General features: G+C 39.4%; 1 protein-coding gene and 4 non-coding genes across 5 annotated transcripts; all 5 read left to right on the plus strand.

Moving 5' to 3' along the window:
- The first annotated feature begins 1,052 nt into the window (after positions 1-1,052).
- Positions 1,053-8,810, plus strand: eif4a2 (eukaryotic translation initiation factor 4A). The gene is made up of 11 exons (XM_041802695.1): positions 1,053-1,160; positions 2,347-2,404; positions 3,842-3,974; positions 4,240-4,379; positions 4,808-4,976; positions 5,073-5,182; positions 6,704-6,847; positions 7,207-7,344; positions 7,446-7,535; positions 7,784-7,863; positions 7,943-8,810. The coding sequence occupies exons 1-11, from the start codon at positions 1,129-1,131 to the stop codon at positions 8,085-8,087; spliced, it is 1,239 nt and encodes a 412-aa protein (XP_041658629.1). The 5' UTR covers positions 1,053-1,128; the 3' UTR covers positions 8,088-8,810.
- On the plus strand, positions 4,017-4,090 carry LOC121520801. The gene has a single exon (XR_005992808.1). It is a non-coding gene; the product is annotated as a small nucleolar RNA SNORD2 (small nucleolar RNA).
- On the plus strand, positions 4,646-4,720 carry LOC121520800. The gene has a single exon (XR_005992807.1). It is a non-coding gene; the product is annotated as a small nucleolar RNA SNORD2 (small nucleolar RNA).
- LOC121520799 lies at positions 5,221-5,401 on the plus strand. Its single transcript, XR_005992806.1, has one exon. It is a non-coding gene; the product is annotated as a small nucleolar RNA SNORA81 (small nucleolar RNA).
- LOC121520798 lies at positions 6,929-7,112 on the plus strand. Its single transcript, XR_005992805.1, has one exon. It is a non-coding gene; the product is annotated as a small nucleolar RNA SNORA81 (small nucleolar RNA).
- Positions 8,811-19,153: the final 10,343 nt, after the last annotated feature.

The raw sequence follows: 19,153 nt of genomic DNA on the forward strand, positions 1-19,153 counted from the left end.
CTGGATCATGAATTGTAACTGCTCAACTGCTGCCCAGAATTTCACTGAATAGATACAAGACTTGATGTGTCTGCTGACTTTGCACCACCTCCAAGTTGTAGAAACTTGCAGGAATACAAATCACAGCATAACTGTGTCTGTCTTTAACTAGCTATGCTGAGAGGGGGACCTAATGCTGACATTCAATTTTATTTTAAAAAGGTGTATAATTGACATTGAGTAATACCACACAGGGCAACATAATGAACAGTAAAAATCTAACCTGATTACTGTTGGGTGGATAAATTATGAGGTATTGGTTGCCTTTTTAATAACTAATCCAAAATATATACCAAGTGAACATGTAGTTTTAAGTTGAGCCAACATTTTTTATGGGGGGGGGGGGGGGGTCAATTTAAATAGTCTGCCCAACTTATTTAGTTGAGCCAACTGAATATATATTTCTATTAGATAAATGTTCTCCTAACGCTACTTTTTTAGTTAAGAGCATGTTGTGTCAATTAAATGGGAACGGAGTATTAAGTAGGGCCCCTCATCTCAAACAGCAGTGAAACTCGTCAACTATTTAACATTAGGCTCTCATATTAGTTTTTACATTAAAGAATGGCTTTGTGGAGATTCTTACACAAAGGTTTGCTACATTCAAAATTTAAAAAAAAGAGACGGCTGCAATTGGTTTAGATGGTTTAAGAATACCGTGTATAGAGACTAAGTAATGAGAAAGATACGTTCAATATGGCTATCATCTTCTTTCCGGAATATATTAATAATATTTCATTGGCCTCATGCGAACCCTCTCAAAAAATTGTTGCACAACCTTGTCAGGACCTTTTTGGCCTAAGAGACCCACCGTAGCTTCCTAAGAACCAGTTATTACTGCAATATCCTTCCGCAGATAAATATAGTCTGGAGTAATGATCACCTTTCTTCCAAACTAAATGTACTTTGTTTATTTCAGGCACATATAAAAAATAAACAGTGAACAATTTATTAACTCTTTTAAATGAGAATCCATTGTCGACCAAACTGATCGTTAAGTTCGTCCACAGGGAAAGTAGTCCGGCTGCATAAAGCCAATTGGCATCGCCATCAGCGATCTTTTCAGTCGCATGCTGAAGTTGGGAACGGATGATGTCTTGCGATTCTGCTGATTATAACAGGTAAAACACCATTCAAATCGTTTTTATGAACATATCTACATTGTTTGACGTGTATTTTAGAATGGCAAGCTGTTTGGAACTCTGTATAGTAAATATCTTGTTAGCTAGGCCCAAGCGCTGTGAGGGCGGTGTGATTGCTTGCCGTTAACGTTTACAGTTGTCTGCCACTTGCACCGCAGCTCTGAATTTCCGTTGCTTACACCGCAGTTCTAAATTACCGTTACTCACCTGTTTATTTGAGTTTATTTAAACAGTTGTCGAGTTTTGTTAACGTCTGAGAAATCCAACCGTCGTGGCATTTGCCTGTCTGAGTCAGGAGAGCCGTCAGGCCAGGTTGCAGCTCGGCCTAGTTCTCAGGAAACTGAAGCCCCTATCGGCAGCACAGGCCCAACTGCCCGACATATTGGCTTGCATTAGTAGAGCAGAGCTTCATATTAAGATTCGCAGAAAGTGTACATACGAGGATTTGTCGTTTTTGTGACTCAAATTAACATGTAAATGACAGGCTGTATGGGCCTCTCTTATACCTCTTATGGTTACATAATCGTGGGTTTAGGGGGAATAGGTAGCCGAGTTCTGCTCGTGGAATTTGACACGTGCGCCAAGCGACAGCCCGGACTCTGTAACGAGACACTTTGGGCGTAACCAGGTCCACTGAATACCTCCTCACGTTTTAATCGCCAGTAGCTAGCTCAGGTAGGCGGCCACAACACAGGTATTTGTAAGTACTGTAGAATAGAAGAAACAGTGGAACGTTTTATTTTATAAGGTCAGAAATGTGAGGCAGACAGAAGGTGTTTTGAGATGTCAAAGAAAATCCTAGGTTGGAAAAATGGGTATAATTAAAAGTAGACTGAAAAGGCGTGTTATGTGATTTTAATCGATTATGTCAAGAAATTAAATGATTTGGATAAGACAATGCACGTTTTAAATGCAAAAGGCAGCGTGAGATGTTTTGATCCATACTCCATACCAGTAGGTGGCGGAAATGCGCCATTGCGTTGTTTGCCAACCGCCAATAAACTTTAAAGAAGAAAACGGTCTTTCTCGTTAGGGTCTCCATCACACGTGGTCGTTCTTCCCGACTGTACTTTCATGTCAATGATCTTTACACAAAGAACTTTTATCATGTAGTTTCTGTGTGCAGTTGTAGTAAAATCTGATCATTGTCACTTGTTTTTAATAGCTCAAAAGATAGAGGCCATGGGGGGCCAGATGGAATGGAGCCCGATGGTGTCATTGAGGTAAGGACTTGACTGATCCCTTTCTAGCCTGTCACTGGCCTATAATAAATACTGACATTGTATGATAATGCCTTGGACTAATGACTGAGACATTTTTTTTACGATGTCAAAGTGTACCACCATGAGAATTTGATTTAGGAACCTGATAGAGATATAGGAAAATATTGTGTACTCGTTTCTCAAAAGCGGTTTTGACAAAAAGAACAAGGCCTAATGCCTGTGTTTTACTGTTCTATTTTTATATTATAATACAGATGTTGTTTTCCTACTCAGAAATAAGGGTCCATGATTACTCTTTGCTTAGAAACATAAGTATGGGCTTTTGTGTTTGAATATGTTGGTTTTAGTTTGTGTTATTCTTCTTATCCTGCTTTTATCAACTTACAGATGTAGTGCGAACAATTGGGGAATACTGGCAATATTTTACAGTCAGATTCTAGATTGAGATGTTCACTTGTGATGGTAATCATGGACACAAGTGAAATGTAATAAAGAAATGGCTGTCTATTTGCTCCCTTTTGTAGTACTGTTGAAACATGCAGTAATCCAAGATGTCGGAGGCCATGCAGAAAAGGCCTTGAAGTTGATTAAAAATACAGTCATTTTATTTATTCATGTGATTAAACACTAATTAAGGTAGGTGTACTTTTAAATTTTAAATGTAATGTCCAGTTTTCAAAGTTTGTTCCGCTAAATGGTGCACACTACTTTTAAAGCACCAATATGTACAAGTCCTGCACTGTTTTATGATCATGATCCAGTTTTTTTTCTTCTGAATACATTTATACATATGGACTTGTAGTTATTTCTGCACCAGTTGAACTCTTTGTACTTTCCATTCCAGTGTAGCATACAGTTCATGAATAGATTTATGGCACGATTTTAGTGAAATTAAATATGATGCATGCAGGACTTGCATTCTTAAAACGAGATTGATTTAGGCTAATATTTTTCAATTATTACTACAGGGATATAAAAAGGTTAAAAGAGCATAAAGCTGTCTTATAGAGAAGGGTTGGGTGGAGGTATGAAAAATCTGCTTTCCTTGTACTACACTGTCATTTTGCAGTTGTGCACAGAAAAGACGGCAAATTTGGTTGGCACCAAAGGTGGAAAGCACACCCTGATGTAGTGTGTCCAAAATACTTCCACAAATCAGAGAGGTCGCTCTTCATCTCGATATCTGCTACTAGCTGGGTGCAATGCTCTTTTATCACTGATTTGTCTGAAACTTCAGGGCAACTCGCACCTAAGCGGCAACTGTCAAACTTGTGTGCAAGAACATTTTCAAAATAAAGCATAGCTTGAAGATGACTGAGGAGTCATGTTTTTCCCCTGTCTATTTGAAGAACCAACTGACATCACTCCCATCAACAGGCCCACCATTACTCACCGTACACATTTTTCTCACTGACCTGTTTTCCTTCTTGATTTCAGAGCAACTGGAGTGAGATCACGGACAACTTCGATGATATGAACCTGAAGGAGACCCTTCTTAGAGGAATATATGCATATGGTTTTGAAAAGCCATCTGCCATTCAGCAAAGGGCTATCATTCCTTGCATTAAAGGTACATAAAACTATTTTGCCTAATGATTGAATTGGTTTTTTTGAGTGAAGTGATGCTTTACCATCTTTCGGGACTTACCCAATAATGGGGAAATTTATATTTCTAACTGATCACTCAATGCTCTTACCTTGATATATCAGCAGCTCAAGCCTGTGCACTGTGTGCATGTACTCCATCTCTGATTGTAGCTCCACCTGTTTGAAGTATAATTCAAAAGTTTATAAAAATACTTTCTGACTGTTTCATATCGTCCCCTTGCCATTAGGCTATGATGTCATTGCCCAGGCCCAGTCAGGCACTGGCAAGACGGCCACGTTTGCCATCTCTATCTTGCAGCAGCTGGACATTGAGCTTAAGGAGACTCAGGCTCTGGTGTTGGCTCCCACCAGAGAGCTGGCTCAGCAGGTATGCTGTTCTGAGGTCACAATAACCTCAACAGTGTCTAAGACCTAAACAGCACATTGAGGACACTTGATTCAAGTATTAAGGTACCTTTTTGTTTTTTTGTTTTTTTTCCCTTTAAACCTGTCCAAATTCTAAAACTGTGAAACAAAAGTATCTTCTTTCAACTGGTGTAGTCTGTGTCCATGGCTACATTGGTCTTAAAGGCTTGACTTCTGGCTTCTTTGAGAACTGACTTTGTATAAAAAACATTTTTTTCGTGGAAAACTGGGTGATATGATGGCATACCATCTTTCGGGACTGACTCTTAAACTGGAGAGTTTCTTTCTGTACTCTGATCACCCAACAGTTTTTCAAGATTTTATTGATGTCTTAATATGCCATAGGCTCTATTCTGAGCTAATGTTTATTTCTCCTTACTCCCTTTTTAGATCCAGAAAGTCATTCTGGCTCTGGGTGACTACATGGGGGCAGCCTGTCATGCCTGCATTGGAGGGACTAGCCTTCGCACAGAAATCCAGAAGCTGGATGCTGAGGCTCCTCACACAGTGGTGGGCACACCTGGACGTGTGTACGACATGCTCAACAGAGGACATCTGTGTAAGTATTTTGTCCTCTTGGAGGATAACATTTTTATCTTCACCCCGACTCATCTCACATGAAAAGATTTAAGGTTTTTATGCTTTTTCTGTTCAGGCTCAAAATGCATAAAGATGTTTGTTCTGGATGAAGCTGACGAAATGTTGAGTCGAGGATTCAAAGATCAGATCTATGAGATCTTTCAGAAACTGAGCACTAACATTCAAGTAAGTATCACACCACAAGGTTAAACATGAAATATAACCCCTTCTGCATCAACAGAAATCTGCTATAGTTGTGTGATCCAGACTATGTCTGTTTCATGCAATAATGTTAGTGGAGTTACGGTGGAAGGAGAGGATGTTGCACTATACTGACAATAAGATGTGGTCGAACCTCTTTCTTAATGTTCATTGGCCTCTGTCTCAAGGTCTAGTGCCACACCACTGAGTTAAAAAAATCTGAAAAGGAACCCTGCTTATTAAATGTTGACTTTAGTGTGGTAATGTTAATGTCTTCAATATTTGTTGTATGAAGAAGCACACTAGAGTTTTACATATTGGAAAAAATGTAAACTGCTTTCTTTGTTTTTAATTTTTGCAATGCATTCTGGGATGTGATGTCAAAGGTGCTTTTCACGTCTTTTCTGCATTACAGTAACTTGTACTTTGTGGTCCTCTTCACTAAAACAGGGATTTTAATTAAAGGTTTTAAGGAGGACTTGCACAGGTCATAGTGCTGTCATAAGGCTCAAGTGTTCTTATGGTACGGTGGCCTGGAGGTGCAATACAAAATTATGAAGTCAGAAATGTTGAAGCATAACATAAATTTATATTATCCAGAACATTTTTACATTTAAAATAATTTGCATCAGCAAAACACAAATGACAAAACAAATGAACATTTTCCTGTTTATTTTTTCAAAAGATCAATACGAAATTACCAAGTGCGAAACACTTTTACTACAATTGAAACAAATTCAAAAAGTCCTATACAAAAATCAGAAGCACATGAAACATGTTTTTATATTTAATGAAACAAATTTGAAATTCAAACTGTACTGATAATTTTAAGTTTACATTTTACAAAACAAGTAAAACATGAGATTACATGAGCCAAGATATATTCACAGATTGGAGAACACTTAAACAACTTCTGAAACAAATTTTCAAACAATGGTTTCTGTCAGAAAGGAAATGTACCAATGCTGGAAGTGACCCAAGTTTCAAGTTTTGTCAGTTTATCAGACTCTGTAATTTTGTATCAGACTTTTTAAAAATGTGATTCATAATTTGTAAAGTTGCGTTGTGTAGTGTTAATTTATATTATGAAACACTGTTTGGAAAATTAAAATTTGTTCCCATCTTTGCAAGTTTTTATATTGCACTTCCAGGCTACCGTACTATGGAGTGTTGTCCTTGGCCCTTTTTAATTTCAAACCCAAGTGCAGTTTAGAAAAGAGGATATGCAGGAAAAAGTTACTCTAATGTTGTTCAAGGTGAGTACAATCTAAAAACTGTAGGAAGAACACTGCAGCCATTTGAAATTACCACCAGGAGTGTGTTGATAGAAGTGGTAATGTAAAAGGGATTTTATTTCTTTTTACTCAGTTGTAAAATTTCAGTGTTTTTTTTCACACAGCATTGGTTTAAAGGCATTAATGTTAATTTGATATCAACATGTCTGGACATATGGGTTCTTTTAAACCTGGTCTTGTAAATCTTATGTTGCATGCTTTCTGTTGTTAGGTGGTCCTGCTTTCTGCCACCATGCCAGCAGAGGTGTTGGAGGTGACCAAGAAGTTCATGCGGGATCCCATTCGCATCTTGGTGAAGAAAGAAGAGCTTACCCTTGAGGGTATCAAGCAGTTCTACATCAATGTGGAACGAGAGGTGGGTTAGTTTCACCCTGACTACACTACCCTATCATAGATAATATCTCAAGATGCCAAAGCAGCTAAGAATATCAAACGACCCTTCTCTTCAAAGCACCCTGCTAAAACTGCAGGAGCCAAGCCTTGCAGGTTTGGCTCATGTGGCTATGTAAGCATGGGTACACCAGGGAAGGAGACCAAAGGCACAGTGTCTGAAATGAGGCGCGGAGGGACCTCTTTCTTAATGTCCAATGTCCTTGGTCTCAAGACGCTGTGTTACATTCAATCTGCCTTTTTTTTAATGGATGGGCATTTAGTTGCCGTGTAAGTGTTTTCTTTTTTTTAAATTGGCATAACTTCTTGTTACTTTGTCTCCAGGAGTGGAAGCTGGACACCCTGTGTGATCTGTACGAGACACTGACAATCACCCAGGCTGTCATTTTCCTCAACACAAGGAGAAAAGTTGACTGGTTGACTGAGAAGATGCACGCTAGGGACTTCACCGTGTCTGCTCTGGTAAAAAATTCTCTTCTTCCTGCTAACCTGAACCAACATTGTGCTTGATAAATTCTGTTTTTTCTACTCTTTATCCTAACTCCTGTGTTCTCTTTTCTCAGCACGGTGATATGGATCAGAAGGAGCGTGACGTGATTATGAGGGAGTTTAGGTCTGGATCAAGCAGAGTGTTGATCACTACAGATCTTTTGGTTAGTATGAGGGGGAAGACCAATGTGTGCAATTTTCAGTCGTAATTTGGAAACCCAAAATATTCTAAAAGCTGCAGCAGTCCTGAAATGACCAAGCAGTTAATACTTTTGGGAGATTAGGGCTCGTTCTCCACAATGGGTTCTTCTCCTGTAGGAATCTGTTACTTATAAACGGGCAACACCTAACTCTGTATGTTTCAGGTATCAGGCTTTTAGGCTTCATTACCTTTTCATATTTTTCTTTTCAGGCTCGCGGCATTGACGTCCAGCAGGTTTCACTTGTCATTAACTATGACCTTCCTACAAACCGAGAGAACTATATTCACAGGTAACCTTTTATCACATTTCGCACCAGGAGTCCAGCCCTGTCTGTCAGAGTTTAAAGTCCTTCACTTTTCCATCCGCAGAATCGGCCGTGGTGGCCGTTTTGGCAGAAAAGGAGTTGCTATCAACTTTGTCACTGAGGAGGACAAGAGGATTCTTCGGGACATCGAGACGTTTTACAATACAACCGTGGAGGAGATGCCTATGAATGTGGCCGACCTGATTTGAACCCTGAGAATTCTTTTTTATTTTAAACGCAGTGATAGCGATCGTCCACTTGCATTGTGCTTAATATTATTCGAGGGGGAGAAAAAACTTCTAAATGCTAAACCTTGGATCAGAATTTTGGTATGTGTTAAAAGCGAGGTGACTTCTATGGTGGTCCCTCTCGGACAGTTGTAGATTCTAACCTCAACAGCCGGCTGGTTGGAGCTACAAAGCCATGGGGTCTGTAAACATAAAGGTCCTTATCAGGTATTTTTTTCCATGTTCAATTAAGATGTGTGTATTCGATGTTCTCCACCATTTAGTAACTTACTTGTGGACTAAAAGGTATAAGTGCTGTATAAAGTCTGCAAATTATGTTATGCTAACATATGTGCGATGTATTGTGGGCCTGCTTAATAGAGGCACTTGTCATGTTATACTGTAGATTCACTTGCTTTTTGTTATATTTTGTGAATGTTTTAATTTAACTGTACCATAGTTTTTCTTTTTTATCCCACTTGCTCTATCAGAATTCCTCACTGGTTGACCATATTTTGCTGACGTGGTTTTAACCTTACCAGAGTATATTGCTATTTCCTCCCCCTTGACTACTTTCAGATTTCCTCCTCCCCAGAATTGTATGAATGTCTTAATAAACTGACATTGCTGTAAGTAAACTTGGTGTGCAGCCTGTTATAAAGTATGCATGTCCAAGTCTATACTTAAATGTGACATGTTAGTTAAGCCAAGGGTTGACTTTTTTTTTTGGAAGCTGCTTCTTCAAAGAGGCAACGTGAAAGAAGTTGATATTTAACACCACGAAGGTTAACTGTTGTACACCCCTTTGTTGCCACAGGTAGAAGCACTCAAAACGCAAGTAGGCAGCACCATCTAGTGTCCAATAAATGCAAGAGCATTGTAAAACTGGTTCTGATTCACACTCTGGGGAACTGTCAGTAGCATAGAAATGAACATCCTGAAATTCATGAACTTCGTTGTTTCAGTTCTGAAGGTTATTTCAATTAACATCTCAAGTATGGCCTAAAAGTAAAATTGTGTATATTTTGATACTTTATATTCAGATCTGGATTTTACTGTTCAGTAATGTCTCATGGACTACAGAACACTTTATCCTCATTGGGACATAAGGAGAGAATGGTTCTTTGGTTGTCCTTACCGGTTCTGATAAACAGTACAGGTACATCTCAGAAAATTAGAATATCATGAAAAAGTTCAAGATTTTTTGTCACTCATTTCAGAAAGCGAAACCCACATATAGACTCATTACACAGAGTGAAATATTTTAAGCCTTCATTTCTTGAAATGTTGATGACTATGGCTTACATATAATGAAATCAAAAATTATGTGTCTCAGGAAATTAGGATATTACATAAGATCAATTAAAAAAGGATATTTAAACAGAAATGTCAGGCTTCTGAAAAGTATGCTTATTTCTATGCACTCAGTACTTGAGCGGGCCTCCTTTTGTATGAATTACTACATCAATGCAGCGTGGCATGGAGGCGATCAGCCTGTGGCACTGCTCAGGTGTAATGGAAGCCCAGGTTGCTTTGATAGCGGCCTTCAGTTCATCTGCATTGTTGGGTCTGGTGTCTCTCATCTTCCTCTTGACAATACCCTGAACCCCGTAGATTCTCTATGGGGTTCAGGTCAGGCCAGTTTGCTGGCCAGTCAAACACAGTAACACCATGGTCATTGAAACAGCTTTTGGTACCTCTGGCAGTGTGGGCAGTTGCCAAGTCCTGCTGGAAAATGAAATCAGCATCTCCATAAAGCTTGTCAGCAGAAGGAAGCATGAAGGTCTCTAAAATGTCCTGGTAGATGGCTGTGTTGCCAGTGGACCAACATCAGCAGATGCCATGGCAGCCCAAATCATCACTGACTGTGGAAACTTCACACTGGACTTCAAGCAATGTGGACTCTGTGCCTCTCCACTCTTCCTCCAGACTCTGGGACCTTGATTTCCAAATGACATGCAAAATTTACTTTCATCTGAAAAGAGGATTTTTGACCACTGAGCAACAGTCCAGTTCTTTTTCTCCACAGCCTAGGTAAGACGCTTCTGACGTCTCTGGTTCAGGAGTGGCTTGACACAAGGAATGCCACATTTTTAGCCCATGTCTAGGATTGGTCTGTGCATAGTGGCTCTTAATGGACTGGCTCCAGCCACAGCCCACTCCTTGTGAGGTTCCCCCAAATTCTTGAATGGATTTTGCTTGACAATCCACTCAAGGCTGCGGTCATCCCTCATGCTGGTGCACTTTTTCCTTCCACTCAACTTTCTATGTATATGCTTGGATACGGCACTCTGTGAACAACCAGCTTCTTTAGCAATGACCTTTTGTGGCTTACCCTCCTTGTGGAGGGTGTCAATGACTGTCTTCTGGACATCTGTCAAGTCTGCAGTCCCCCCCATGATTGTGTAGCCTACTGACCCAGACTGAGAGACCATTTAAAGGCTCAGGAAACCTTTGCAGGTGTTTTGAGTTAATTAGCTGATTAGGGTGTGACACCATGACTTTCCAATATTGAACTTTTTCACCGTATTCTAATTTTCTGAGACACTGAATTTCGGGTTTCCATTATCTGTAAGCCATAATCATCAATCTTGAAAACTAAAGCTACCACATGGCTGTTCTTGTCTCTAAGGTATCAACTGTTGATAGTGAAAGTACAGTTGAAGATCAAGGGGAAGGGCTGGGTTGGCTTCTGTGGTTGTGGGCGTTGTGGTAATTTTTCAACCATTTCACAGGGCTGGTGTGTTTTGCTGCTTGCAGCTGCAGCTCACACCCCCTCTGGCACACACTCTCACAGCTGTCAAAGACCTGTTATTCTTCACAAGTTTTACCTTAATAAACCGCCCTGATACCATGCTAGGAACTATTCAGAATAAAAGCATTTTGTACAAACGAAGGGAGTTTCTCAAAAGCAAGGCCATCCATAAGGGAATAAAGGGAATGCTTTCTGGGGACCGGCCAAAGGGAGGGACCATGGCAGTCAGGGAAACCATGGACAACTGTAAAGTTAAAGCTGTAGTAAGCGATTTAGTTTTAGTATCGTATGCCCACAAAAACGACACAACCCCTCAGGGTCTTGTTATTGAAGCCATCTAACACACTTCTGCAACGCCTCCTCCTTCCGTGCTGCACTCTCACTTGAGGAAAACCAGCAAGGGATGATGCTCCAGCCAATGAGGAGGTTAGTACTTGCAGCCAATCACGGCTAAGGATGGAAGGAGAGTTCCTATTGGCCGCTGCAGTAGGTGCACTTGCAGCTTAGCTCAGTGAGAAGTTGATATAATGGCGGAGTTACCAGCGGTGCTCTGTCCTATGTAGAATTTGTTCATGCTGAGACGAAGTGTTTTCTAACCTGTAATTCGGCCATTGATTTCAGTGGAAAAGCAGAGCGAAATCACTCCACGAGAGCTTTGCCACCGTCAGTATGCGATTCAGCGGATGTGCACATTCGCCAGGAGGTATGTGAGAAGAGGGGCGGAGCTATGGAGCTCAAAGACAGAAAAGAACAGGAAGGGAGGGACAGTAGAGTTGATTCCACATGATTCTCACTGAATGTTACCCCAGCTTTGATATGTGATAACCATATTCAGTATTTACCCTGAATAACCATTGTTATCAAAGCAACACAAAAATGAATTTTATGTGTTTATGCCTTTGTACAATGAAACATTTTCAAAATGTAAGCCCATTTCGTTGGGACAGTGTTATCTTTTTATTTGTAACGTTAATGTGGATGGGCAAACTGAAATAGGCCATTGGGAAAGTAATGTCAGACTTCATAGCAAAGCCATAATGTGCCCCTAACCTCAGGATGCCACAGAGTAGAGTGCAAGGCTGTGAAATAAGGGAAAAATTAGTAAATAGAATGAAGGCAAAAAAAGCAGCTTACAGTGGCAAAAACTGGCTTTAGAAATGGTGAAAAGCAGTTAAAAAGTGGTCAAAGGGGGTTATAAGCTGCAAAAAAAGGTTAAAATATGCAAAACTAGGTTAATGGTGCAGTGTGTAATTTTCAGCCTTGCAGCATTGAGCGGAAAAAACTTGAAGCATAATACTTATAAGGAGGTCTTTCTTAATTTGTGTTTATTCATCTGAATACATAAAAAAAACCAACTCAGAATAGGCCATTTATTTAGAGATAGGGAGGGTCCCCTCCACAGACACCGCCATCTTGGATTTATGCATTTTGCATGTTTTCATGGCACCACAAAAGGAACCAAACAACATTTACATATTTTTTTATTCAGTTCCAAAGGTTGCAACATTTATCACCAGAGACATCAGCATAACACTGTGACCCTGTGACAAATTTTACTGGTGAGGAAACAAAAAGCTTCACAAATAGAAGTTAAGAGGAAAACTTTAACGGACAGACGTATTCTAGCTTGTGGCCTTCATCAAAGCTGAGAATTTCAAAATTTGCCACTTTTCAAATGCTTTTTGTTTGCAAAATTCTAGGATAGTTGCTTTTTTGTGCAAAAAGTGCATAAAAAACCTTGGTTTTAATTCTGGTGTTTCAAAATAAGATGTCATAAATGCTGTGTTTAAAATAAGATGGTAAGCACATCTCATTTTGAAACTCTGTTTTAAAACCTTTTTTACATTTTAAAATGTTGTTTTCTTGCAGCCAAAAAGGCAATTTTTGCTCTCAACAGTCAAGAAACAGAATTTCAAACATATTTGACCAATATGGGCATACATATTTGCTACAACAGGATAAGTATGACTCTCTTTTGATCATTTTCCTGACTATTTTGGCCAATAGCCAGAAAAAAGGTGAGACCTCAGTTCTGTAGGTTCTCTGCGTCTTTAAATGTAAATTCAAATAAACTGAAACTCAAGCCACGCCTCACGCCCAGACCTTCAAATCTAATCAGTCCACCCTTAAGTCAGAGTGTATAATTCTGCAGACTTTGAAGAAAAAGCCTTAAAGGGTTTTTGAAATATTGTGTTCACAGAGCTTGAGAACATAATGCCTTCAGCCTCAGCTATCACCAGCATGGAAGCTTTTAAAACTGAACAATATGCTGACCACTGGTTTAGAGCCTGGTCAAGAATTCTGCAGGGCCAAAAAAATGCAGCAACTACTACTAATGAAGTTCATGTCTGTAAAAAAAGAAAAGAATTTACCAGAAATAAAACAGGAAATATTTTATTTGGTTAAACAAAAAAGGAAGAAAAACCCCAGACCACTGACTTACAGGTGCCGACTGCTAAATGAAAACTGTTTCACAACATTTTTGTCTGTTTGTGTGTACTGGGGTCTCTACTTCCTATTTTGATTTTCAGTTCATCTTCTCCCTTGAAGTATGAGTTACACCTTATGCATGAAGTGTTCTTTGTTGCAGGTTTAGGCAAATACTTTCAGCAGGCACTCATAGCATTATACTTTAATTTTATTGTTAAACTTGTGTTTTACTGCCTTCTTACTAATGTTATAAAGAAAATCTATGTGCTTCAACAGAGCATTCAGTCCATGCAAAGTGTTTGTGTGCATGTGTGTCATACTACACCCAGTCAGAATTTTTTTCCATACAGCAGTTATGTAAATCACTTTTTAACCAAGCCACTATTCATCCAAACCAAGAAGTAATGATTAAAATAGCTGTATGGAACTTTTGTGATAAAACAGGAGGCCCACACGCAGGACATTGCCTTTGTTGTTTCTCTAAAAGTTTTCTTTAAACCACTAAAAATGACAACAGCATGAATTATGATACCTTACAACTAGTATAAAAGCTCTATTTTTGTCATTTCTTCTGCAGAAGTGGAGCTTTCTTGGTCTACAACCTCACAGTCCATTCTGTGCAGGGCTCTAGTGATTGTCTTCTTTGAGACTACAATTTCTGACTTGGCCAAGTCACTCACTAGTGTCTTGTTGGTTTTTGTTATTTGTGAAAAATGTTGTTTCTATGTGCAAAGTAAGATAATGTAATCATCCAAAACAAACTGAGATGTTTGGAAAAGCTGTGTGAAAAAGTGTGTGAACATATTTTTTTCCCATGCCCCTGGAAAAATACAGACATCCAGAGCACAACAGGGGTTGTGTCAACCCCCCTTCCCGCCCCCTTTCCGCCTACAAAATATCTCCAGACTCAGACCATCACTCTCAGACTTGGTGATTCCTGTCTGGGGTACCCACAGGCCCCAGTATGTCCAAAACTTTACAGCCAGGCTGCTCACCCACACTAGGCCCTGGCAGCACTTCACCCCTACCCTCATCCACCTATACTGACAAGTACAAAATCCTCCTTCTTACTTGCAAATCCCTTCATGCCCTTGCCCCTGAGTACCTCTCTGACCTCCTGCACCTATATATGCAGCCTCTGGCCCTCAGACACTGGCCTTCTCACTTTCCCCAACACCAGAATCCATGAGACACAGCCTCAGCCCCCACTTTCTGGAACGTTCTCCCTGAAAATACGTGCAATGCTCCTTCTTTGGACATGTTTAAAAAAATCCTCAAGTGCAACCTGTTCACCACAGCCGACAGTGTCTCCTAACCCTCCTTCTCTAAACACTCAACTTAGTGTTTGTCTTTGTGTTGTGTCGTCTTCTGTATTTTTGTAGAGCATTACTATTATCATGTAAAGCAGCTTTCCGCTCAAAGTCTCTCACCATCATCTTATTTCATGTAAACTTTTGCTCCTTACAGGATATATTGTGTAAACACCATTCCTGATTGAGCAAATGCAATTTTGTAACACATGTACAAGTAACAATAACAAACAGAAAATTATGCAAACCTATTCTCTGCAACCGGAAAAAACAGAGACTTCTGCACATTGATAAAAGCTCTAATCTTGTCCATTGCTGAAGAAAAGAGTCAGGTCTTGTTGTTCTAAAAAGGCTCCCACTTTTAAGCAGTGAAATCCTGAAGGTAGCTTGTTTATTAACTTGCACACTCTCTATTTGTACTTAGCACGTCAACATCAGCAATTATTTTGCTAAGCCAACTGTCAGAAAGAGACTAAAGATAAGCTTTGCTGCTCTGATGGCTGAAGTGAGCAGCTGACTCCTCATTAATAATCACTGCAGTCTGAAAATAAACTCATTTATGGCTCTAAATCAGCTCTTATGTTAAATGAAAATGCCTGCTGAATTTACCTTCTTAATGCCTAAAGACGTCATTTCAGCACTTGATAGTGTTTTACAGGTTTGTCTTGGACCTTTGTGCAAATTATTCTTCCTTATGCATTGCCATGGAAACAGAGCAGCTGTTTGGGGAACAGCTAATCCAGGCAACATCACATTTCAGGACGAGGTGCCCTAAATAAACATATAGAGCACCCACAGCGAGGTGAAAGGAGGGGAGGGAGACCTTCTCCTGACCTTAAACTGACACTGACATATTTACCAGGTAATACGTGTTAATAGAGGCACTGAGAAACACTATACTGTCAGGATCTTTAAATCACTTGGATTGTTCTCCGCATCGGGTTGATTTAAACATAGCAGTTGCCATAATCTCTACTACATGCATTACGATTTAAGATGCAATGTTAACAGACTAACTTTCATCATCATCTTCAGTCTTTGTAGATGCCTGTAGATGCCTTTTATTGCAGAAATTTTACAGCTTCAAAAACGAGTCAGCAAACCAAGAAGTTCATCATCTGATAAGAAAGTGAAGAGATAAGTCACGTAAAGGTCTTTCAAACTGTAAAACATTCATGAGGAGATAGTAAACCAATGCAAAGGTTAATTCTTGAATTTAGGTGTTTCAATCAGGCCTGTTACTGCAGGTGTATAAAATTAAGCACCTAGCCATGTAGTTTACATTTGTTAAACAAAATGGCTCGCTCTGAAGAGCTCAGTGACTTCAAACGTGGCACTGTGATAGATGCCACCTTTGCAATAAGAAAGTTAGTGAAATTTACCATGCTGAATATTCCACAGTCAACTGTGAAAGATTTCATTAGAAAGTGGAAGTGTTTAGGAACAACACCAACTCATCTAAGAGATGCTGAAGAACACGTACAGTCCCAGAACGGGGTCAATAACTGCTAAGGCGCAAGGTGGGTAAGTGTTGGCAATGTTTTGCTGATTCCACTGCTAGAGAGTTCTGAACTTCCACCGGCATCAATGTAAGTACAAAAACATCACCAAGTCCAGTGCCAAACATCAGAAGGAGTGGTGTAAAGCACACTGAAACTGGACTGCGTAGCAGTGGGAACGTGTTCTGCCAGTCTGGGTTTGGCGGTGCTGGTTGAACGTTGCCTGCATGGCCACATTGTGCCAACTGTCACTTAAAAATACCTGAAAATGAACAAAAGTTCATTGTTGAATTCTAGTCCCATTTCTTTGTTACTAGCTTAGCAATAACTCATGGACCTAAAAGGGTCTGGGTGCAGACTGATGACCTCTGTTGGCCACTCTCACAAACCATTCATCTAAGACACCGTAGATCTCTGGACAGAAGTGCCATAATTTGCCAATACAACATATACCCAGTTTTAGATTTTTTTAAAATTATAGACTAAGTCTGGCAGTATCATTTAGGAAAAAAAAAAAATTGCAAACATTACAGACTAAACAATATTTCATGAATAAGACAGAAAAAAAGATCAGATGTCTAATCCTAGATTAATTATGTATAGACCTGTTTTAGAAGTAGTTACATGATAAGTGGCTCACTTGAGCTTCATTAGCTTTAGCTAAATCTAACATAGCTACGCTGGCAAGGCAATTAGCAGTACTACATAAGCTAATGTAGCTAGGTTAGCTTTAGTAACGTAAGCTTTCGCAAATGTGGCTAAAGCTAACTCAGCTACTTTGACAACGTAAATATGTAGCTTACGTAGCCTCTCCACGAGCTTAGCTCTAGCTACGTTAACTAAATAGCTACGTCTACATAGCTTACACCACTAAGAGAGCTATGTAAGCTACACTTGCTTTGTTAGGATGTTTTCATGGAGGACAAGCTTTTTTCCTCGTAAGTAGACTGTTTATTCAGCTTAATTAAACTTTTTGTAATCAAGTTTGCTGGTCAAGTTTTTAACTTTTGGTATCCTAACCCTTACTATAACCCTTACCCAATCCTGAACGGAAGTTTAATCCAATTTTATTCTTAAAGATTTAGCATTTATTTCCATTTTGAGATACACAGAATCCCAGAGCCCTCTCCATGGATCTGAAATTTTAAGTTCCTTGAAGTAGAGATGACAGGCTTTTAAGTTTGGTGGAACAGCATGCTAACAGTTAGCTTAATATGAAGTATATATGTTTGATTATGTAGTAGTAATGTAGTATTGGGTTTTGGACACAGCCATAGAAGCAAGATGAGTAAGCTTGTTTGAAACTTGAGTTGCCATCAACCCAAATATTCTCCTCATCGAGTCACTTTGATTGGCTAGTCACATGCAAATTAAACTTTTATCCAGAAGTTTAAAACTTGCTGAAATTTTGATGGTGAGCTGCATTTGTAAAGGCAGATGACTGTTTCATCCCAGATTTACCCAGCCAGATACCTTGTAAATTTTGAATGCGCTGATATGTGAACGCAGCAGGAAATATTCAGAAAATTCACTGCAAGAAACCAATAGTTCTGATAGCACTTAACCCTTTAAAGGCAAAAAAATTGTCATCAAAGTGTCAGACTTTGCTGCTTCTTCAGCCATTTTTCACATCTGGCCCTCCCAGCTCATATTTATTTGTTAGTGTAGTTTGTCTGTAAGGGTTATAACATTTATTTCACATCCGCAGAGCACTGGAACAGCCTTGATTATCACTGTTATGTTGGTGGCAGATGCCTCCGTGGATCAGACGCACTTTGGACACTGATGCCCGATGCCGAAGGGTATTTTTGGCTCTGCGTATCAGATGTCAGATGGAAAAGGCCTGAATGAAAATCATAGTGAGAAACATTCCAGTACACACACTCAGGCAAAGTTCATACCTTCACGTATGGATGTGTTTGAGTTGCAGATTGTGTGTGAGCTTAAGCAAAAGATGTTTACACTTCCATTCTAATGAAGCCTGTGAAGCCCCCTCACCTGCTCTGCTTAGCAAACTGTTGCTATGGAGAGAAAAGGCAAACAGGTGTAGGCTTCAGGCTGATTTGTGTAGTTGCTCTTGTCTTCTGCAAACAGTTTCAATACTCATCTCTTCATTGGTGCTAACTGCTTGAATGCTTCCTGCCTACTCTGAATGCGGTAAAGGTGCAAAATCCTGTGAAAAAAAAGTGTGACAGTGTGCCGCTTGTGTGCTAGGAGAAACTGCTGCAAACTCTTTTTTAACCCCTGTATTTTTCCATTGTATGTCTACTTTATCCAAACTATACATATCTTCTAATTAAATATAACACATTTTTCATTCTGAAAGCCATTTTGGGTAAGCACTTTTGTATGATACTCATTAATACACTATTATTTGCAAGCAAAATAGTTAGCTAGCTTTTCGTGTGAAGAAGACAACTGGAGATCCAACATAGAAGCTAAGCTAAGTCCCATAGGTTGTATAAAGCACATTCCACTTCAAATGTCCTCTATTTCTTAGGATCTTTATAGTATTTATATCCGATGGCCTTTTTTGGCACTTTATTTTTATCAGTTTGACAGCTGGAGCAAAGAAAGCCATTTCTGTTTTTAGTTGACCTAAGCTAACTGGCAGGCACTATTGACAAAAAACATAAAATGATCACTTTTAGCACATTAGGAACTCAAGAAACATACACTTTAGCCTGCCTAACACTCTTTCAATTATAACTTAATTTTTCAGTATAATGACAGTTTGGACAAGTGCTTTTTATGATGCCCATTGTAATATTAGGCTTAATGAGAATGACACTCGGTGGAAAAGTCAAAAGGTTGAATTGTCTTTTGAAGTTGGTTACTACTTATTAGTGAGTGCACCAAACACAACAGTCAGCAGTCAGTGAGGTGTCTGTTTGGAGGTGGTGGCAGGACTTAAAGCCATGTGTCAACATTGACATGGTTGATAAAAACACATACTTCTGCTATTTTCAACAGTCCCACATACTACACTGAGAAAACATAAATTTTAATGTCAGCTATAATTCTTTACACCATTAAAATGTTCAACATATGATG

This window comes from Cheilinus undulatus, linkage group 13 (assembly GCF_018320785.1).
Source record: "Cheilinus undulatus linkage group 13, ASM1832078v1, whole genome shotgun sequence".
Lineage (NCBI taxonomy): Eukaryota > Metazoa > Chordata > Actinopteri > Labriformes > Labridae > Cheilinus > Cheilinus undulatus.

What these genes read in the sequence shown, in the direction of transcription:
- eif4a2 (XM_041802695.1), top strand. Translation starts at nt 1,129, where the DNA reads ATGATGTCTTGCGATTCTGCTGATTATAACAG. An exon ending in TGATCACTACAGATCTTTTG is followed by an intron (nt 7,536 to 7,783) that starts GTTAGTATGAGG and finishes TTTTCTTTTCAG; the next exon opens with GCTCGCGGCATTGACGTCCA. An exon ending in CGAGAGAACTATATTCACAG is followed by an intron (nt 7,864 to 7,942) that starts GTAACCTTTTAT and finishes TTCCATCCGCAG; the next exon opens with AATCGGCCGTGGTGGCCGTT.